The 23,205-nt window shown below is 43.2% G+C and overlaps 1 protein-coding gene across 3 annotated transcripts in view; it reads right to left on the minus strand.

Moving 5' to 3' along the window:
• The window catches only part of NPEPPS (aminopeptidase puromycin sensitive), a 99,912-nt gene that overhangs the window by 67,276 nt on the left and 9,431 nt on the right, over positions 1–23,205 (minus strand). For all 3 annotated transcript variants that reach the window (XM_023204312.2, XM_023204313.2, XM_023204314.3), the window contains exon 2: positions 18,859–18,943. In XM_023204312.2, the coding sequence (XP_023060080.1) occupies positions 18,859–18,943 (85 nt within the window). The remainder of the gene's footprint in view (positions 1–18,858; positions 18,944–23,205) is intronic.

Consider the following 23,205-nt stretch of genomic DNA (forward strand, 5'->3'; position numbering starts at 1 on the left):
ACTGGTTTATTATAAACAATAGGACAAGGAATGCAGATGAAGAGGTGCACAGAACAAGGCATGTGGGAAGGGGTGCAGAGCTCTCATACCCTCCCTGGGTGCACCACTCTCTAGGCCCCGCCGCGTGTTCAACTATCCGGAAGCTCTCTGTACCCCGTCCAGGACTTCACTGGACAGTCATGACTGAAGCACGGACAACCATGTAGAAATATGATTGGACAAAAGTAGGATCTAATGCTAACAGACTGAGTGGGGAAACCCAGCAAGGCCTCTCTGTTCAGATTCTTCTTGGCCTCTCTGAGCAACATTCTTTCCTCCCAAGTATGGGACAGGACCCCTTCTGAAATGGGGGTCTTAGGACCTCCAATCAGACAAGGTAGGTCATATCATTTATTTGTAGTCAGCTCCAAGACAGAACGTTGGGGGATGATTAGAGTATATTTTTAGTTTATATGGCCTGCTTGGGGAGAAAAAGGAGCAGGCAAAAGGCAGGCAAGAAAAGGTCAGAGAGATTGCTTTCTGAAGCCTGCTTCTGAGGTCTAAAGTGCCTCAACATTATGACAAAAGACCGTCTTTCACTTTTATTGTTCTGAAGTTGTTCCGAAGCCACTTCAAAAACCAAGAATAAAAGGCCAAATATTTCAGTAAAATATGTTTATTGTTTTAGTCACGTAGGAAATAACAGGGACTATGGGTGTTCTATCACAGAAACTGGACGAAAACCAACATATGTATCATAATATCATAACTACCCCCAACCTTTTTTTTTTTTGAGACGGGGTCTCACTGCATTGCCTAGGCTGGTCTTGAACTCCTGGGCTCAAGCAATCCTCATGCCTCGGCCTCCCAAAATGCTGAGATTGCAGGCACGAGCCACTGTGCCAGGCCCCCTTTATGTCTATACATGATAAAACTTAATCACATAGAAGGAGGTATAGGGAAAATGAGAAGTGCAAGATGGTATTCTCAAGAGGCCACATTAAAAAAGATTGTAATTTTTAAAAATAGCTGAAATATTTATTGCTTACACCATCTACACAAGCATCTAGTGGATTCTGCCTTGGCATTACATTGAGATACAGAAATAAAATCTTCTAAAATTCCAGTATCAGAAGTGCCAAGTCAACCGTACTTCAAATTTTCCTTTACAAATTATCTATTTGAAACTCAGAATGTGTTTTCCTCCAAGCCACTGCTATACTTAAACAACAAGTAACCTAAATCACATAACGCTATATAGCCCACATATACCAGTGTAGCTCAGTACTAGATCAAACACATTGTGAGGTTCTGTTTTTTTATTCAGATGGCAACTTTCCTATCATATCGTTTATGTGGTTTTAGAAAGCAGTTCATGGTGCACAAAAATAAGGTTCACAGTTCAAAGAAGGCCTACAGTGACCACCTGCTACTTGGAACATACTTTGTTTCTCCACAACGCTGAAAATAATGTTGCAATGGGAAAGAAAACACATCATTCTGGAGGATATCCAAGGGGGATTCAAGTCAAAAAATGGAACCAAGAACTTACTTTGTAAAGCTTCAAGGTGACTTCCTTCTCACCCTAGGGCATAAAAGCCAATCAGATATATGCATAGTTACAATTCAAGCAGTACCTATACTGACAGTCTCATATTTTCAAATAGATTTCATATTTATATAACATAGTGATGGTCCTATCTTATTAGGCTATCTAAAAAGAATGAGCATGTGCCAAATATAAATCTGGTTCAATAGAACCAAAAAATTCCTTCTAGGGTGCCCCTGCTCTTAATAAATGACTGTGCACTATTTCGTTAAAATCACTCAGGATTCTGGACCAGGATTTCCATTGATTATGTGGTCTTACACTGTTACTTAATTTGTCTAGGTCTCAGTTGATCTTTTTTTTTTTTTAAGGACTTCATTTCAGGTAATGGAGGAGTATATAATTCAAACTAATTCTCTCTCTCCTACTTGACACCCACAAAACTAAAAAAGCTGGAAGGAAGGGAAAACCTCTTAAAAGAATTATAGAACAAGATAAGGTGATCAAGATGAAGAAGAGGATGAAATTCCATAAAGAGGAAGCTTTGCATTCTAGGCCATTTTTGCTCTGGGGTCATTTGCTGATCTAGCAGAGGTATAGCAGATTTGGAAGTGAGGCTGTAGGCCCAGGGACAAAAGTGGGAATCTAGGGCCCATCAACACTGGGGGCTTTGTGGCTGGGTGGGCACTGTGAGGTGTGAGCCACCTCACAGCGTGAGCCACCACACCAGGCCACAAGACCCTATCTTAACAAAAAAAAGAAGCCGGGCGCGGTGGCTCACGCCTGTAATCCCAGCACTTTGGGAGGCCGAGGCAGGAGGATCACAAGGTCAAGAGATCGAGACCATCCTGGCCAACATGGTGAAACCCCATCTCTACTAAAAATACAAAAATTTAGCCAGGCGTGGTGGCACATGCTTGTAGTCCCAGCTACTCAGGAGGCTGAGACAAGAGAATCACTTGAACCCAGGAGGCAGAGGTTGCAGTGAGTTGAGACTGCGCCACTGCACTCCAGCCTGGGTGACAGAGCGAGGCTCCATCTCAAAAAAAAAAGAAAAAAGAAAATATACCCTCAATTCTTTTTTTCAGCTGCTTAGTCAATAAGTTCATTGTCTTTATCTGAAAAATCCTCACATACAATTGCTTGATTTAGCTCTCAGCAGCCTCTTCCCAAGCTCTGAGGAAGCTTGCCTTCTTTTGAGCTACCCACTCTTTCTTCTGGGGAAGGGACATTTTGGGACTGTTCCACCTCTTCGTTTTAATTTCTTTCTTGGCTGCCTTCTAATAGACTGGATTCTATCATATAGCAGCATGAGCTTCCTTACACATCTCCTCCCCCATGTCTGGAGTTACACTGTTCTTTATGTACTGGGAGAATTCTCTCTTGTAAGCATCTTCATCTTCTTCCATTAGGTAACGCATGTAATCTGCAACACTCTCACCATGATGTACTTCGATGCACTTCTGCATTAAATTCCTTGGTTTCAGAATCATAACCAGGGAATCATTTCATACTGCGAGGAATAGACAAGCCTCCATCCATAGCTCACTTCAGGGCCCCAAAAACTTTTAGCCAGTGGTAGTTCTGGCAAGGCCTGCATCCAGATGCACCAAGATGACCGTCAACACTTTCCTCATTGTAATGCATCTCTAATCACCTCCACTTGGCCTTCATAAATCCTTTCCATGCCAACCCTACTGAAAAGCCTGCGGGCCAGCATAGGCTGGTTCAACGTACTGCAGCATAATTTGTGAGGTCAACCTTCATACCATATTTTGGCAGTTAGTGTGCATTCATTGTGCAGATTATTATATCCTCTTCTATATGGGTATAAGGAACTTGACAAATGGTATCTGTTTGTTCCGCAAACTATCATCCTGTAGTTGGGTGTGTTGTATTTATTTTTATCCTGTATCACCAAGCATTTCCAAGCATAGCAATCAGTTTTACCCTCTCATCATCTTCTGAATTTCACTTGGTATCTCTTAAAGTAGGCCACATTCTTGACAATTTTAACAAACCCCATCCTAAAGAACAGAGATGACTTGACACAGTCCTCTCCCTCACAGACAATCTTAAAAGCACATTAGATACAGCTAAAGAAAGAATTCATGAGTTGAAAGATAAATCAGAATGAAGATCCAAAATAAAACACACGGTGGCAAAAAAGATTAAAAATACAAAGGAGGAAAAAAAGATGCAGGATACTGTTAGAAAGCCAAACATACATTTAAAAAAGCATGTAAAAAAGATATAATTATGGCAGGGTGCGTTGGCTCACGCCTGTTATCCTAGCACTTTGAGAGGCCAAGGCAGGCAGATCACAAGGTCAGGAATTCCAGACCAGCCTGACCAACATGGTGAAAGCCCGTCTGTACTAAAAATATAAAAATTAGCCTGGCATGGTGGCGCACACCTGTAATCCCAGCTACTCAGGAGGCTGAGGCAGGAGAATCACTTGAACTGGGAGGTGGAGGTTGCAGTGAGACAAGATCATGCCACTGCACTCCAGCCTGGGCGACAGAGCGAGACTCCGTCTCAAAAAAATAATGATAATAATAGTAATAATAATTACAGTTGGACATGCTGTCTCACACCTATAATCCCAGTACTTTGGGAGACTCAGGCTGGAGGATTGTTTGAGCCTTGGAGATCAAGACCAGCCAGGGCAACATAGTAAGACCCTGCCTCTACAAAAATTTTTTTAAATTAGCCAGGCATGGTGGCACACATCTGTAGTCCCAGGTACTCAGGAGGCTGGGGTTGGAGAATCACTTGCACCCAGGAGGTCAGAGCTGCAGTGAGCTGTGATTGTACCACTGCACTCCGGCCTGAGCGACAGAGTGAGACCCTGTCTCAAAAGAAACAAACAAACAACAACAAAAACACTACCTGTTAAAAAACATGGAATCGCCACGTGCAGTGGCTCACGCCTATAATCCCAGCACTCTGGGAGGCCAAAGCAAGCAGATCACATGAGGACAGGAATTCAAGACCAGTCTGGCCCACATGGTGAAACCCCGTCTCTACAAAAACACAAAAATTAGCCAGGTGTAGTGGTGAATGCATGTAATTCCAGCTACTTGGGAGACTGAAACAGGAGAATCACTTGAACCCGGGAGGCAGAGATTGCAGCGAGCTGAGATCTAGCCATCGCACTCCAGCATGGGTGACAAAGCGAGACTCCGTCTCAAAAAAAAAAAGTAGGGGGTGGGCTGGGTGTGGTGGCTCACACCTGTAATCCCAGCACTTTGGAGGCTGAGGCAGGTGGATCACTTGAGGTCAGGAGCTCAAGACCAGCCTGGCCAACATGGTGAAACCCCATCTCTACTAAAAATACAAAAAATTAGCTAGGAATGGTGGCACAAGCCTGTAATCCTAGCTATTTGGGAGGCTGAGGCAGGAGAACCGTTTGAACCTGGGAGGCAGAGGTTGCAGTGAGCCAAGATCACACCACTGCACCCCAGCCTGGGCAGCAGAGTGAGACTCCATCTCTAAATAAATGAATAAATAAAAATTAATTAATTAATACAAATAAAAACCTACAAAAATTAGCCAAGTATGGTGGCGTACACCTGAAGTCCCAGTTACTCGGGAGACTGAGGCAGGAGAATTGCTTGAACCCAGGAGGTAGAGGTAGCAGTGGGTTGAGATAGAGCCACCGCACCCCAGCCTGGGTGACAGAGTGAGACTCTAAAAAAAAAAAAAAAAAAAAAAAAAAAAATGGAATCAAATCATAATTGCCTGGAGAAGGAGCAGGGAAAAGGAGAGAAAAGGATTATAAAGGGGCATGAGGAAATGTTCTGGGGTGATGAATATGTTCATTATCCTGGTTACATTTATGAGAAAACTTACTAAATTACATATATTAAGATGTACCCTTTACAGTGTGTCAACATTACAAGTACTCTCACAAAGCTATCAATAAAAAGAGGAAAGAAGTAGCAGTAAGCAACAACAGCCATAACTACTGCCTGGAGAATTTCCCCCAAAACAAACAAACCAAAAAAAGTGTGGGCTGCAGCTAAAAGTAGTACATTTTTAGGATGAAAACTTATAACTTAAAAGAATATACAGAAAGAAGGACTGAAAAGTAACAAGCCAAACATCCATCAAGACTTCTGTTTTTTTTTTTGTTTTTTTTTTTTAAGGGTAGTCAAGTGAAGCAGTGGGAGTGAAGAAGGAATAAATAAATCTGTAACTGGCTATGATTGATAAGTTATAAACACCACTGCACTGGGACTAGCCTAAAGAAGTTTTTTAAAATCTGCAAAGTAGACCGGGCATGCTGGCAGTAGCTGACACCTGTAATCCCAGCACTTTGGGAGGCCAAGGCGAATGGATCACTTGAGGTCAGGAGTTTGAGACCAACCTGACCAACGTGGTAAAACCCTGCCTCTACTAAAAACACAAAAATGAGCTGGGTGTGGTGGCACATGCCTGTAATCCTAGCTACTCAGGAGGCTGAGGCATAAGAATCGCTTGAAACCAGGAGGCAGGGATTGCAGTGAGCTGAGATCATGCCACTGCACTCCAGCCTTGGCAACAGAGCAAGACTCCGTCTCAAAAAAAAAAACCCTTGCAAAGTAAACCCAAAGGAAGTAGAAGTTAATAAGGAAATAATAGTCAACTGAAGTCTAGAAATCAATGGTTAGTTCTTTGCAAAAAAAAAAAAAAAGGCAAGAAAACTGAAAAAGATCTGGGGATCAAGAAAAAAGTAAAACAGGCCGGGTGTGGTGGCTCATGCCTGTAATCCCAGCACTTTAGGAGGCCACAGCAGGTGGATCACAAGGTCAGGAGTTCGAGACCAGCCTGGCCAACATGGGGAAACCCCATCTCTACTAAAAACACAAAAATTAGCCAGGCGTGGTGGCCCGCATCTGTAGTCCCAGCTACTTGGGAGGCAGAGGCAGGATAATTGCTTGAACCCGGAAGGCAGAGGTTGCAGTGAGCCGAGATCACGCCAGCACGAGGCTCCATCTCAAAAAAAAAGGAAACAGAAGGCACAAATAAATAAAATGAGCACTGACTACTACCTAACTTCCCTTCTAATTCTAATAACTTGAAACTCTATAGCAGAGCTTCCCTAACTGTGGCAGATCCAAACATGGATTACAGGTTTATCAAGATAATAATTCCCTCGGCCCTTGGATCAGCCCGGTAGAGCCTAGAACAATGAGAGATCTCTGATACCCTCCAGCTGTGAGCTTCCTCTTCCTTAAGTACCAGGAAAACATCAGTTTCTACTAATGCCTTGAAAAAAAAAGGAAGCATTGATTTGGAGAACAACTAACTCTTACAGCTTCGCACTTAAGAACAGCATACATGGCTGGGCATGGTGGCTTGCGCCTGTAATCCCAGCACTGCGGGAGGCTGAGGACCTCACCTGTGGTCGGGGGTTCGAGACCAGCCTGACCAACATGGAGAAACCCCCATCTCTACTAAAAATACAAAATTAGCTGGGCATGGTGGCGCATGCCTGTAATTCCAGCTACTCAGGAGGCTGAGGCAGGAGAATCGCTTGAACCCAGGAGGCTGAGGTTATGGTGAGCTGAAATCATGCCATTGCACTCCAGCCTGGGCAATAAGAGCAAAACTCCATCTCAAAAAAAAAAAAAAGAACAGCATACACTACAATGTTACTTATATGATTCAATGTTTCCTCTCCATTTAATGCAAAAACTATGTAATTTACAGCAGTTTTTTATGCTTTCCAATTTCTAAATATTTAAAACACTATAAAGAATCTTTACAATTAGTAAATAACATGATAGTATTCCTCAAAGGGAGGTAAAATACAAGTTAAAGCTGGTAACAAAATAATCCCAAATACAAAATAATTTTGTTACCCATAAAGTTAACAGAATAGAGCACATGAAGAAATGCATACCTGACAAGTCCCCCCTTATCCGCAGTTTCACTTTCCACAGTTTCAATACCTAGAGTCAACCACAGTCTGAAAATATTAAATGGAAAATTCCAGAAACAAACAATTCATAAGTTTTAAACTGTACTGTTCTGAGCAGTGTGATGAAATCTTGTGCCCTCCCATTCCATCCTGCCCAGAACATGAATCATCGCTTTCTCCGACCTATCCATGCTGTATATGCTACCAGCCCATTAGTCACCTTGTAGCCATCTCAGTTATCAGATTCACTGTCAATGTATCACAAGGCTTGTGTTCAAGTAACCTTTATTGTACTTAATAATGGCCTCAAAGCACAAGAGTAGTGATGCTCGCAGTTTGGAAATGTCAAAGAAGAAGGGTGAGTACAGTACAATAAAATACTGTAAGAGAGGCTGGGCACAGTGGGTCATGCCTGTAATCCTAGCACTTTGGGAGGCTGAGGTAGGAGGATCGCTTGAAGCCAGGAGTTCGAGACCAACTTCAGCAACAAAGCCAGACTTGACTCACAAAAAATTTTAAAAAATTAGCTTGGTGTGTTGGTGCATACCTATAGTCCTAGCTAACTGGGAGGCTGAAGCAGGAGGATCACTTGAGCCCAGCAGTTTGAGGCTGCAGTGAGATATGATGGCACCACTGCACTCCAACCTGGACAACAGAGTGAGACTCTGCCTCTAAAAATAAATAAATGAAATAATTTTTTTTAAAAAGAAGATATTGGCTGGGCACAGTGGCTCACACCTGTAATCCCAACACTTTAGGAGGCCAAGCAGGGAGGATCACCTGAGGTCAGGAGTCTGCCACCAGCCTGACCAACATGGAGAAACCCTGTCTCTACTAAATATACAAAATTAGCCAGGCGTGGTGGCGCATGCCTGTAATCCCAGCTACTCAGGAGGCTGAGGCGGGAGAACTGCTTGAACCCGGAAGGCAGAGGTTGCAGTGAGCTGAGATCAGACCATCGCACTCCAGCCTGGGCAACAAGAGTGAAACTCCATCTCAAAAAAAAAAAAAGATACTGTGGCTGGGTGCGGTGGCTCACACCTGTAATCCCAGCACTTTGGGAGGCCAAGACAGGCAGATCACCAGGTCAGAAGATGGAGACCATCCTGGCTAACACGGTAAAACTCCGTCTCTACTAAAAACACAAAAAATTAGCCAGGTGTGGTGGCATGCAACTGTAGTCCCAGCTACTCAGGAGGCTGAGGCAGCAGAATCACCTGAACCCGGGAGGCAGAGGTGGCAGTGGGCCAAGATCACACTACTGCACTCTAGCCTGGGTGACAGAGCAAGACTCCATCTCAAAAAAAAAAAAAAAAAAGATATTCTAATTGGGAGGCCAAGGCGGGCGGATTACCTGAGGTCAAGAGTTGCCTGGCCAACATGGTGAAACCCCATCTCTACTAAAAATACAAAAAAATTAGCCAGGCATGGTGGCGTGTGCCTGTAATCCCAGCTACTCAGGAGGCTGAGGCAGGAGAACTGCTGGAAACCCGGAGGCAGAGGTTGCAGTGAGCTGAGATCACACCATTGCACTCCAGCCTGGGTGACAGGCAACATCTCAAAAACAAAAAAGAGAGACAGACACACACACACACAACATTCACGTAACTTTTATTACAGTATATTGTTATAATGGTTCTATTTTTTATTAATGTTAATTTCTTACTATTTCTAATGTAAAAATTAAACTTTATCATAGTACATATATGTATAAGGAAAAACATAGTGTATATAAGTTTTAGTACTATCTGTGGTTTCAGGCATACCATTGGGGGTTTTAGAATACAACCGCCATAGATAAGGAGGAACTACTGTATGACAGACTTACGCCATTTATCTAAATTTTCTTCATTTCATTCAATATATATTTATTAAATCTCTACTATATGTCAGATACCAGGGAAAACCACAAATGAAAAAGAATGAATCATGATTACTGGTTCTCAAGGATCTTCTTTTTTTTTTTTTTTTTTTTTTGCGACAAAGTCTCACTCTTGTCCCCCAGGCTGGAGTGCAATGACGCAATCTTGGCTCACTGCAACCTCCGCCTCCCGGATCAAGTGATTCTCCTGCCTCAGCCTCCCGAGTAGCTGAGATTACAGGAGCCTATCACCACGCCTCGCTAATTTTTGTACTTTTTTTTTTAGCAGAGACGAGGTTTCACCACGTTGGCCAGGCCGGTCTCGAACTCCTGACCTCAGGTGAGTTGCCTGCCTCAGCCTCCCAAAGTGCTGGAATTACAGCCATGAGCTACCGTGCCCGACCCCTCAAGGATCTTAAGATTCCATTGAAAAGTAGTACATGGCTGGGCACAGTGGCTCACGCCTCTAATTCCAGCACTTTGGGAGGCCGAGGCGGGCAGATCACAAGATCAGGAGATCGAGACTATCCTGGCTAACACAGTGAAACCCCATCTCCACTAAAAATACAAAAAATTAGCCTTGGTGGCGGGCACCTGTAGTCCCAGCTACTCAGGAGGCTGAGGCAGGAGAATGGCGTGAACCTGGGAGGCGAAGCTTGCAGTGAGCCAAGATCGTGCCACTGCACTCGAGCCAGGGCAACAGAGTGAGACTCCATCTCAAAAAAACAAAGAATACTAGTACAGACATGACACAAACAAATAATTGCAATATGGTATAGTTACCTTAATGATAGGAAATAGAGTGGCAAGTACATTGACCCTAGATCCAAACCGCCTGGGTTTGAATCCTGGCTTTAACATTTATCAGCTTTATTACCTAAAGTAAATTAGATAACCTCTCTGTGCCTAGGGTTGTTCTCTATATGAACATGTAATGCACTTAGTGCCTGGTATAGAATAAACACTGAACTCACCATTATTTTTATAATTATCACGATTAAACCTTATACTATGAAAAACGTTTCACTTGGTTAGGCACCTAACCTGAACTGGTTCCCTCTATAATCAATAACATAAAACATTCCCTCTACAATCAGTAATAAGCCAACGAAATTCCTAGAACAGCAGTCACTAAAGCAATCCATATCACCTTAAGGCTATTTAAATAATGTTTTAAAACTTACCAAATATAACCAAGACAAAATTTAAAACTATTCTACACTCATATACTTTGTATATAGCCATATGGAAACCTACACAGGTTATCAGACAGCCCTGAATATTATTCAAAATCAACAAACGTAAAAGTGAAAGAATGCAAATACACTATAAACTTCATGTTCTTTATCTCTGATGTGCACTAAAAAGGAATAAAGGGGCTGGCTGCCTATCACTTGCTCCTTCTAACGCTGACATTTCTTTATTTGACTCCAGTTTGAACTAATGATACTTAAGCACTGTTTATTTGAGAATGGATCCATCCTGCATAGAAAACAGAATATATTTCACAGATGAGTGTAGAAATCCAAACAAGGGCCAGGCACAGTGGCTCACTTCTGTAATCCTAGCACTTTGGGAAGCTGAGGTAGGAGGACTGCTTGAGTCTTGGAGTTTGAGACCAGCCTGGGGAACATTGTGAAAAACCATCTCCACAAAAATTAAAAAATTAGCCAGGTGTGGTGGCACATGCGTGCCATCCCAGCTCTTCAGGAGGCTGTGGTGGGAGAGTAACTTGAGCCCAGGAGGCTGCAGTAAGCCATGATTGCGCCACTGCATTCTAGTCTGGATGACAGAGAAAGGCCTGTCTCAAAAAAAAGAAAAGAAAAGAAAGAAATTCCAACAAACAAGATCAGAAATTAGAAACTTAAGATTTCTGTCTTAATGTTAACACTATATAAACTATTCCTCTTTGAAAAATATGCCTTCTGTTTGTCACTATTGTCTTGGTAATTAGTTATAGCTTCTGGCAAGCAAAGAAACCTATTTCAGACTTGCGTTCACACATTAAACTATCACTTAAACAGGAGTATTTAAGGTCTGGTGCAGTGGCTCACGTCTGTAATACCAGCACTTTGGGAGGCCAAGGTGGGCAGATCACCTGAGGTCTAGAGTTTGAGACCAGCCTGGCCAAAATGGGGAAACCCCATCTCTACTAAAAATACTAAAATTAGACAGGTTTGGTGGCACACACCTGTAATCCCAGCTACCTGGGAGGCTGAGGCACAAGAATCGCTTCAACCCAGGAGACAGAAGCTGCAGTGAGCCGAGATTGTGCCACTGCACTCCAGCCTGGACGATGAGTGAGACTCTGTCTCAAATAATAATAATAATAATATTTAATAAAAACTCCTCGAATGACACAAATTACTACTTAGGCAAAAAGAACCTTGATATTTACGGGGTAAAAAGTTCAAATAAATACTAAATTTCATTTATTGTTATACATAAGCCAAGGGAATTTATTATATGCAAGAGAATCACTGTTCAGACAGTGAGCTGAGGGGCCAGAATTTGTGAGATAGAAGGGGTCCTTTTCACACCGTATTTACTTGAAGTTTCACAATAATCAAAGGTATCTGCTTCTAGCCCAATTATTCATTCATACACATCAACAAGATTTAAATTAACCAAAATGTTAAATGTGTATTAAGCAGCCACCACATAATGTAGGTTTTGGAACCAGTATTTAAATGGAAGAGTGTATCTTCAGAGTAAAGTTCCACTGAGAAATAGAAAAGTCTGTAAAAACCGGTCTTGTCTTATAACAAGAAACTGATGCTGACTTCTGTAATATAGCTAAATGGTCTCTTGATGTGTAGTTGGCACAATTCCAGAAATCTAAACTGCTAGCAAATTTGCTTACATCTGGTATAACTGTTACTATATCTAAAGAAAGGGATGAGAAACAAACCTTTACTCTCTACTTGAAATGATCTCTTTCATTTTTGCAAAGAGAAAAGTGTACATAACTAATATCCAAACAGAGTTAACAAAAGGCCTATTAAGGATTATTTTAAAACAAGTTCTTTACCAAAAAAAAGGAAAAGAAAGTTCTACTAGTTCTAGAATAAGTCCCAAGATTATTCAGTGACTAGATGGTCACAAAATGTTAATTAGGAGTTCTAATTTGTAGACTTATAATACCACATATTAAATCAAGTTTAGAAACTTTAAAGAGTATAAAAATCTAAAAAGATAGCACAAAAGAGAACTCAAGCTGAAGATGCAAAATATCCTTTTAGTAAGTCAAAGACTAACCATGAAAGTAGAAACCTAATTTAAAATTCACTCAGCCAGGGGCAGTGGCTCACATCTGTAATCCCAGCACTTTGGAAGGCCAAGGCAGGTGGATCACCTGAGGTCAGGAGTTTGAGACCAGCCTAACATGGTGAATCCCTGTCTCTACTAAAAATACAAAAATTAGCCCAGCGTAGTGGCGCGTGCCTGTAATCCCAGCTACTCCAGAGGCTGAGGCAGGAGAATCGCTTGAACCCAGGAGGCGGAGGTTGCAGTGAGCCGAGATTGTGCCACTGTAGTCTAGCCTGGGAAACAGAGCAAGACTCCGTCTCAAATAAAAAAAAAAAAACAGAGACATATGCTCATAGGTCTTTCAGGATGACTACACATATCACAAAAAATGGCCTTTTTCTTCAAATAAAAACTTACACGAGAAGCAACAATTTCATGACTTAAAAGTAATTTACTTTTAAAATGCCAAGATTTAGTGGCTGCAGATACCTAAATCACTCTTGTAGAAGGCAATTATAAGTATCAACAGGCACTAGATGAGATTAGCTGGGTTTTAAAATGACCTCTCCTATTGACTCATTTATTCCCATCACCAGCATACAGTCCTGGAAAGAACTAACAAATTCGTAACTCCCAGTTTCTAAAGAAACGTTATAACCTCACATAAGGTAAAAATAATGAAATGCTACCATGTCCAAAGGCAAAAGTAAGCTCTCTGTGTGTGTGTATGTGTGTGTGTGTGTGTGTATGTGAAAGGCCAAATCTATCCCTGTTCCCGATCCAAACTTTTTGTTTTTGAGAGTCTTGCTCTGTCACCCAGGCTGGAGAGCAGTGGCACAATCTCGGCTCACTGCAACTTCCGCCTCCCGGGGTCAGGCGACTCTCCTGCCTTCAGGCTCCCAAGTAGCTGGAATTACAGGTGCCCGCCACCACACCCAGCTAATTTTTTTTTTTTTTTTTTTGAGACGGAGTCTTGCTCTGCCGCCCAGGGTGGAGTGCAGTGGCACGATCTCGGCTCACTGCAAGCTCTGCCTCCTGGGTTCACACCATTCTCCTGCCTCAACCTCCTGAGTAGCTGGTACTACGGGGGCCTGCTACTACGCCTGGCTAATTTTTTTGTATTTTTAGTAGAGATGGGGTTTCACTGTGTTAGCCAGGATGGTCTTGATCTCCTGACCTCGTGATCCGCCCGCCTCGGCCTCCCAAAGTGCTGGGATTACAGACGTGAACCACCGCACCCGGCCTAATTTTTGTGTTTTTAGTAGAGATGGGGTTTCACCATGTTGACCAGGCTGGTCTCGAACTCCTGACCACAAGTGATCCACCCACCTGGGCTTCCCAAAGTGCTGGGATTATAGGTGTGAGCCACCACACCTGGCCGCCCCCAATTCAAACTTTAACAACTCATACAACTTCCCATTCTCTTAAACTGTAAGATTACATGGGCTTACACATGACTCCAGGTTTTTCCTGCTGCTGTGGTAGAAAAGTGTTGAGAAATGTACCTTAGCTAGTTCTGAAGGAAAGTGTTTTTTTTTGAGACAGAGTCTCTCTCTGTCGCCCAGGCTGGAGTGCAGTGGCGCGATCCCAGCTCACTGCAACCTCCATCTCCCGGTTCAAGCAATTCTCTGCCTCAGCCTCCCGAGTGTTGCGGGAAGTCAGGGACCCCAAACAGAGGGACCAGTTGAAGCCGCAGCAGAAGAACATAAATTGTGAAGATTTCATGGGCATTTATTAGTTCCCCAAAATTAATACTTTTATAATTTCTTATGCCTGTCTTTACTGCAATCTCAGAACATAAACTGTGAAGATTTCATGTACACTTATCACTTCCCCAATCAATACCCTTGTGATTTCCTATGCCTGTCTTTACTTTAATCTCTTAATCCCATCATCTTCTTTGTTTTTTTTTTTTTTTTTTTTTTTTTTTGAGACGGAGTCTTGCTCTGTCGCCCAGGCTGGAGTGCAGTGGCGCAATCTCAGCTCACTGCAAGCTCCGCCTCCCGGGTTCATGCCATTCTCCTGCCTCAGCCTCCTGAGTAGCTGGGACTACAGGCGCCCGCTACCACGCCCGGCTAGTTTTTTGTATTTTTTAGTAGAGACGGGGTTTCACCGTGTTAGCCAGGATGGTCTCGATCTCCTGACCTCATGATTCGCCCGTCTCGGCCTCCCAAAGTGCTGGGATTACAGGCTTGAGCCACCGCGCCCGGCCCCATCATCTTCTTTGTAAGCTGAGGAGGATATATGTCGCCTCAGGACCCTGTGATGATTGCGTTAACTGTACAAATTGTTTGTAGATCATGTGTGTTTAAAACTTGCTGGTTTTACGGCTCAGGGAGCATCACGGAACCTGCCAACATGTGATGTCTCCCCCAGACACCCAGCTTTAAATTTCTCTCTCTTGTGCTCTTTCTCTTTATTTCTCAAACCAGCCAAGACACTTAGGGAAATAGAAAAGAACCCACGTTAAATATCGGGGGTGGGATTTCACCTGATACCTGAGTAGCTGGGATTACAGGCACCCCCTGCCACACCCAGCTAATTCTTGTATTTCTAGCAGAGATGGGGTTTCACTATCTTGGCCAGGCTGGTCTTGAACTCCTGACCTCATGATCCACCCACCACAGCCTCCCAAAGTGCTGGGATTACAGGTATGAGCCACCGCCCCAGCATTGAACACATATTATATATCTAAAATAATTTAATGTTTTATCAGAATCTCTCTCCAAATCTTCTTTTCCATTAAGTTTTCATTGCTCTCTTGACTCTCTTAGTAAGAACACTAACTGGGCTTCCATGATATACAAATCATTATGAACTTAGCACCATTCAGTTATGCATATTCAAAACTTTTCAGTCAGGTCAGGCACAGTGGCTCACACCTGTAATCCCAACACTTTGGGAGGCTGAGGCAGGTGGATCACAAGGCCAGGAGCTCAAGACCAGCCTGACCAACATGGTGAAACTCCATCTCTACTAAAAATACAAAAATTAGCCAGGCGTGGTGGCACATGCCTGTAATCCCAGCTAATCAGGAGGATGAGGCAGGAGAACTGCTCAAACTCAGGAGGCGAAAGTTGCAGCAAGCCAAGATTGTTGGGTGACAGAGCGAGACTCCATCTCAAAAAAAATAAATAAAACTTTTCGGCCGGGCGCGGTGGCTCAAGCCTGTAATCCCAGCACTTTGGGAGGCCGAGACGGGCGGATCATGAGGTCAGGAGATCGAGACCATCCTGGCTAACACTGTGAAACCCCGTCTCTACTAAAAAAATACAAAAAAAAAAAAAAATCTAGCCGGGCGAGGTGGCGGGCGCCTGTAGTCCCAGCTACTCAGAGGCTGAGGCAGGAGAATGGCATAAACCTGGGAGGCGGAGCTTGTTGCACTGAGCTGAGATCCGGCCACTGCACTCCAGCCTGGGCGACAGAGCGAGACTCCGTCCCAAAAAAAATAAAATAAAATAAAATAAAATAAAACAAAACAAAACTTTTCAGTCACCTGAATTCTATCCTGACATTTTTAGTACAGGAAGATAAAAAAAAAAACTTGAGCTGAAACCATGCCAGCTGGAAGGTGCACATTTATAATACTAGATCTACCGATCTACATACCGCTTTAAAACCATACATCAGGCCGGGCGCAGTGGCTCAAGCCTGTAATCCCAGCACTTTGGGAGGCCGAGACAGGCGGATCACGAGGCCAGGAGATCGAGACCATCCTTGCCAACATGGTGAAACCCCGTCTCTACTCGGGAGGCTGAGGCAGGAAAATGGCGTAAACCCCGGAGGCGGAGCTTGCAGTGAGCTGAGATCCAGCCACTGCACTCCAACCTGGGCGACAGAGCGAGACTCCGTCTCAAAAAAAAAAAAAACCATACATCGAATTTAAACATTCTCTACCTGCAACAAAGAAAGCCTTGTTGATTTGATATACCTGGCTAGAGTACTTCTATTTTTCTCCACAGTTAAAGAAATTAAATAATCACTCTTTCATTTACCAGACAATTTTTTAAAAGCTGGCACTCACTCAAGTCCATTTGAAGAATCTGTTTTCCCAGCAGTTTGATCTAATTTACAATCAATTGAACTTAAGTACTTCTTGGGAATAGTATGTTCAACTGCTACTACTTTGACTTTCTATAGACAAAATAGTTTAAGAAAAAATCATAAATGTTATAAGGCCTTAAAATGAAACTTCTTTTCAGTATAATGTAAAGGAGAGAGAAAATCAAAATATAAAATGTAAGTTAAAAGATCAAATTTGTGCCGGGCGCAGTGGCTGAAGCCTGTAATCCCAGCACTTTGGGAGGCCGAGACGGACGGATCACGAGGTCAGGAGATCGAGACCATCCTGGCTAACACGGTGAAACCCCGTCTCTACTAAAAAATACAAAAAACTAGCCGGGCGAGGTGGTGGGTGCCTGTAGTCCCAGCTACCCGGGAGGCTGAGGCAGGAGAATGGCGTGAACTCGGGAGGCGGAGGAGCTTGCAGTGAGCTGAGATCTGGCCACAGCACTCCAGCCTGGGTGACAGAGCGAGACTCTGTCTCAAAAAAAAAAAAAAAAAAAAAAAGATCAAATTTGTAAATTAGTTTATATCAAAGAAGTCTCAGAGTAACCAATAAACCATTTTGACAAGGAATATCTAGGTGAAATTAAAAGTAAAAAGGCAACCAGGTGTGGTGGCTCTTGCCTGCAATCCCAGCAACCTGGGAGGCTGAAGAGGTCAGATGCCTTGAGCCCAGGGGTTCAAGACCAGCCTGGGCAATATAGTGAGACCCTATATCTACAAAAAAATACAAATATGAGTATTAGCCAGGCACGGTGGTACACGCCTGTAGGATCAGCTGCTTGGGAAGGTGAGGTGGGAAGATGGCTTGAGACCAGGAGACAGAGGTTGTGGTAGTTGAGATCATGCCACTGCGCCCCAGCCTGGGTGACAGAGTGAGACTGTCTCAAAAAAAAAAAAAAAAAAAAGTAAAAAGCAATTCAGCTTCAATACTGATGTACTTGTAAGAGTTTATGCCAAACTTGGTATCTATTTAAAAAGCAGCTTATACGGGAATAAGATTTCCAGTCAAAATGGACTACTTTCATACTAAAATTATAAGGTCTAAAATAGTTCTCATTTTATAGACACTAACGGAGTTCCACATTCTATACCATGTTTCTTTTTAACATGTTCTTCCCCTATAATTAACTCCATTATCTAGCTTCTAATCTTCATATTGTCTTCATAAAGCAAATATTTTTCTCCCAATTATGAGTATGACTTATCTCAATTTTAAACTACAGTACAAAAAGGAAAAAAAAAAACTTTAAGAAAAACATAAAAACGAAGCCTCTTTAAGGAGACTTTCATGTTCAAAGTATTTAATTTTTTGAATAACTCATCAGCTTTATTATGCATATTATATCAAATAATGTATGAAAATGTGATTTCACTAGTATCACAAAATAAGTTAATTTTGGAAATAGAATTTAAATTGTGATATTTAGCCGGGTGTGGTGGCTCACGTCTGTAATCCCAGCACTTTGGGAGGCAGGCAGATCACCTGAGGTCAGGAGTTCAAGACCAGCCTGGCCAACATGACAAAACCCTGTCTCTACTAAAAATACAAAAATTAGCTGGGTATGGTGGCAGGCACCTGTAATCCCAGCTACTCAGGAGGGTGAGGCAGGGAGAACTGCTTGAACCCAGGAGGTGGAGATAGCAGTGAGCTGAGATCACAACACTGCATTCCAGCATGGGTGAGACAGCAAGACCCTGTCTCAAAAAAAATAAATTTAAAAATAAAATAAATTGTGACATTTACTTTATTTCACAATACTGTTAGGTTATACTATTCAATATTTCCCATAAACATTTACCCCTCTTTTTTTTTTTTCTTTTTTTGAGTCAGGGTCTTGCTCTGTTGCACAGGCTGGAGTGCAGTAGTACAATCATGGCTCCCTGCAGCCTCAGCCACCGGGGCTCAATAGATCCTCCCACCTCAGCCTCCCAAGTAGCTGGGACTACAGGCACACCCCACTATGCCTAGCTAATATTTCTGTTTGCTTGTCTGTTTGTTTTTATTTCATCATGTGGCCCAGGCTGGTCTCAAACTCATGGGCTCAGGGATTTGCTCGCCTCGGCCTGCCAAATTGCTGGGATTACAGGCGTGAGCCACTTCACCCAGCTGAATTTACCCATTTCTAAAGTAACAAACATTGAAATCTTAACCTGAAGATGTCTCTCTCTCTCACTTACATACACACACACACCCCCGACATATGCACATGCAGACAGCAAATTAAAAAGGAAAACAGCTCTTACCTTCATCTCCTTCTGGTGCATATGAAGCTGTAATAATATCAATATCAGCACAATTCATCACAATCTGATTAGTCGCCTGCCTCACCTAAGGGGAAAAGAAAAACCAACAGTGTCAGAAATAGCCTACATTAATAGCATATACAACTTGATCAGGTGTGTTGGCGCACACCTGTAATTCCAGCACTTTGGGAGGCCAAGCAAAGAGGATCGCATGAGCCCAGGAGTTTGAGACCAGCCTGGACAACATGGTGAAACCCTGTCTCTACAAAATATACAAAAATTGGCCAGGTGTTGTCATGTGTGCCTATAGTCCCAGCTACTCGGGAGGTTGAAGTGGGAGGACTGCTTGAGCCCAGGAGGTTGAGGCTGAAATAAGCTGTGATCATGCAGCTGCACTCCATCCTGGGCAACTGAGCAAGACTCTGTGTCTCTCAAATAATAATAATAATAATGATAATAGTAACAGACTTGGACTAATATCAGAGTCAATTTTTTTAAAATCCAGACTTCGCTAAAACCTAGACTGAGAATTTATGCATCAATGGTATAAATAAATGAAGTTTTAATAATCCAAAGCAACTCATATTTTCCAGATTATATTAAATAATGAATGTTTAAGTATTTCACATCACTTACATCTAACCAATGAGCCAAATAAAATAATGTTTTCTACTTAAACCTTGATTTTAAACTATTAAAGGGCTGGGCACAGTGGCTCATGCCTGTAATCCCAACACTTTGGGAGGCTGAGGCAGGAGTATTGCTTGAGGTCAAAAATTCAAGACCAGCTTGGGCAACATAGGGACAAAAAAAAATTTTTTAATGAGGTGGCTGTGATGGTACACACCTACAGTCCTAACTACTGGAGAGGCTGAGGGAGGAGGATCCCTTAAGCCCAGGAGGTCAAGCGAGGCTGCAGTGAGCTATGATTACACCACTGACCTCCAGCCTGAACAACAGAGACTCTGTCTCAAAAAATAAAAGTAGGCTGGGGGCTCACACCTGTAATCTTGGCACCTTGGGAGGCTGAGGCAGGCGGACCACTTGAAGTCAGGAGTTTGAGATCAGCCTGGCCAATATGGTGAAACCCCGTCTCTAATAAAAATTATCCGGGTTGGTTGGGCGCGGTGGCTCATGCCTGTAATCCCAGCACTTTGGAAGGCTGAGGTGGGCGGATTGTGAGGTCAGGAGATCGAGACCATCCTGGCTAACATGGTGAAACCCCGTCTCTACTAAAAATACAAAAAATTAGCCATGCGTCATGGTGGGTGCCTGTAGCCCCAGCTACTCGGGAGGCTGAGGCAGGAGAATTGCTTGAACCCAGGAGGCAGAGGTTGCAGTGAGTCGAGATCGTGCCATTGCACTCCCACCTGGGTGACAGAGAAACACTCTGTCTAAAAAAAAAAAATTATCCGGGCCTGGTGGCACACACCTGTTATCCCAACTACTCAGGATGCAGAGGCAGGAGAATCACTTGAACCCAGGAGTCGTTGCAATGGACCAAGATCGCACCATTGCACTGCAGACTGGGAGACAGAGTGAGGCTACGTCTCAAAAAAAAAAAAAAAAATACAAAAATTAGCCAGGCAAGGTGGCACAGGCCTGTAATTCCAGCTACTCGAGGGACTGAGGCACGACAATTGCTTAAACCCAGGAGATGTAGACTGCAGTGGGCTGAAATCGTACCACTGCACTCCAGCCTGGATTACAGAGTGAGACTCTATCTCAAAAATAAATAAATAAATAAATAAACACTTTTAATTTCATAAAGATATTAATTAGGAAACATTTCTTAAAACATATTGCAATAATTATATACTTTAATCTGCATATCAAACTCACCATGAGGCCTTCTGTGAGGATAGAGGAAGAAGGCTGATACCATAACTTTATGTTAAAACTTTATACAATAACCCTTATCGCCGAGTGTGGTGGCTCACACCTGTAATCCTACCACTTTTGGAGGGTCAGGCGGGCAGATCACTTGAAGCCAGGAGTTCAAGCCCAGCCTGGCTGACATAGTTAAGACTCCATCTCTACTAAAAATACAAAAATTAAAGCCGGGCGCAGTGGCTCACGCCTGTAATCCCAGCACTTTCAGAGGCCGTGGTGGGCGGATCATGAGATCAGGAGATCGAGACCATCCTGGCTAAAATGGTGAAACCCCGTCTCTACTAAAAATACAAAAAATTAGCTGGGCATGGTGTTGGGCCCCTGTAGTACCAGCTACTCAGGAGGCTGAGGCAGGAGAATGGTGTGAACCCGGAGGTGGAGCCTGCAGTGAGCCGAGATAGCGCCACTGCACTCCAGCCTGGGCAACAGAGCAAGACTCAGTCTCAAAAAAAAAAAAAAAAACTTAGCTGAGCATGGTGGCACACGCTTGTATTCCCAGCTACTTGGGAGGTTAACACACGAGAATCACTTGAATCCAGGAGGCAGAGGTTGCAGTGAGTCGAGATCATGCCGCTGCACTCCAGCCTGGACAATAGAGCATGACTTTGTCTCAAAAACGAAACAAAACAAAACTTCATAAAATACTCTTTAATTTTTTTATTTAGATTTAAATGTAAATCTAAAATTTAATCGAAATTTTTTAAATTTAAAAATCTTTTAATTTTACTTTCCCAAAGAGACATTTCAGATGTAATACATACTAATGACCCACCACCCAAATTAAATCAACTTTTAAGATTTTGTCGCTGGGCATGGTGGGTCATGCCTGTAATCCCTGCACTTTGGGAGGCCGAGGCAGGTGGATCACAAGGTCAGGAGATCGAGACCATCCTGGCTAACACGGTGAAACCCCGTCTCTACTAAAAATACAAAAAAGTAGCAGGACATGGTGGTGGGCACCTGTAGTCCCAGCTACTCAGGAGGCTGAGGCAGGAGAATGGCGTGAACCTGGGAGGCGGAGCTTATAGTGAGCCAAGATCGTGCCACTGCACTCCAGCCTGGGCAACACAGCGAGACTCTGTCTCAAAAATAAACAAACAAACGAGCATCTTGGTCCATGTTTTCCTGTGCACATGTGAGAGAATCTTTCCAGGGAAAGAAACCAAATAGTGGACTTTCTGGATTGTTGGACATAAATCTTGAGCTTTACCAAGAACTGCCAAATTATCCTCTAGAGTGGTGTCAGTTGACATTCCCATGAGCAAAGAATAAAGAAATCCCACTTTCAGCATGTTCTGAAAAACTTTAATATTTTTGACAATCTAATGGGTATTAAATGATAGTCCTGAGCAGGCACAGTGGTTCACGCCTGTAATTGAAGCACTTTGGGAGGCTGAGGCAGGTAGATTACTTCAGGTCAGGAGTTCGAGACCAGCCTGACCAAAATGGTGAAACCCCATCTCTACTAAAAAAAAAAAAAAAAAAAAAAACAGGCCAGGCACACAGGTGGTTCACGCCTGTATTCCCAGCACTTTGGGAGGCCAAGGCTGGCGGATCACGAGGTCAGGAGACTGAGACCATCTTGACTAACGTGGTGAAACCCCGTCTCTACTAAAAATACAAAAAATCAGCCGGGTGTGGTGGTGGGCGCCTGTAGTCCCAGCTACTCAGGAGGCTAAGGTAGGAGAATGGCATGAACCTGCGAGGCGGAGCTCGCAGTGAGCCGAGGTCACGCCACTGTACTCCAGCCTGGGTGACAGAGCAAGACTCCATCTCAAAAAAAAAAAAAAAAAAAGAAATACAAAATTAGCCAGGCATGCGGCACATGCCTGTAATCCCAGCTACTTGGAAGCCTGAAGCAGAAGAATCATTTGAACCTGGGCAGTGGAGGTTGCACTGAGCTGAGATTGAGCCACTGCACTCCAGCTTGGGAAACAAGACCACAACTCTGTCTCAAAAATAAAAAAATAAAAAAATTGTTAATGACAGCCCATTGGTTGAATCAGAATTTCCCTGATTACTAATAACATTGGTTACTATGCACCTTTTCTCATATACATATGTGTGTGTGTGTGTGTGTGTTTCATTAAGTTTTTCCACTATGAATTGCTTCTTTAAAACTCTTGTGCATTTTTTGTTGTTGTTGTTGCTTTTGAGATGGAGTCTCGCTCTCTCACCCAGGCTGGAGTGCAATGATGCTATCTTGGCTCACTGCAACCTCCACCTCCTGGGTTCAAGCGATTCTCCTGCCTCAGCCTCCTGAGTTGCTGGGATTACAGATGTATGCCACTACGTCCATCTAATTTTTGTATTTTTAGTAGAGATGGGGTTTCACCATGTTGGTCAGGCTGGTCTTGAACTCCTGACCTCGTGATCCACCCACCTCAGCCTCCCAAAGTGTTAAGATTACAGGCGTGAGCCACCGCGCCCAGCCGCTTGTGCATTTTTCAATTT

The sequence above is a fragment of the Piliocolobus tephrosceles genome, chromosome 16 (assembly GCF_002776525.5).
Source record: "Piliocolobus tephrosceles isolate RC106 chromosome 16, ASM277652v3, whole genome shotgun sequence".
Lineage (NCBI taxonomy): Eukaryota > Metazoa > Chordata > Mammalia > Primates > Cercopithecidae > Piliocolobus > Piliocolobus tephrosceles.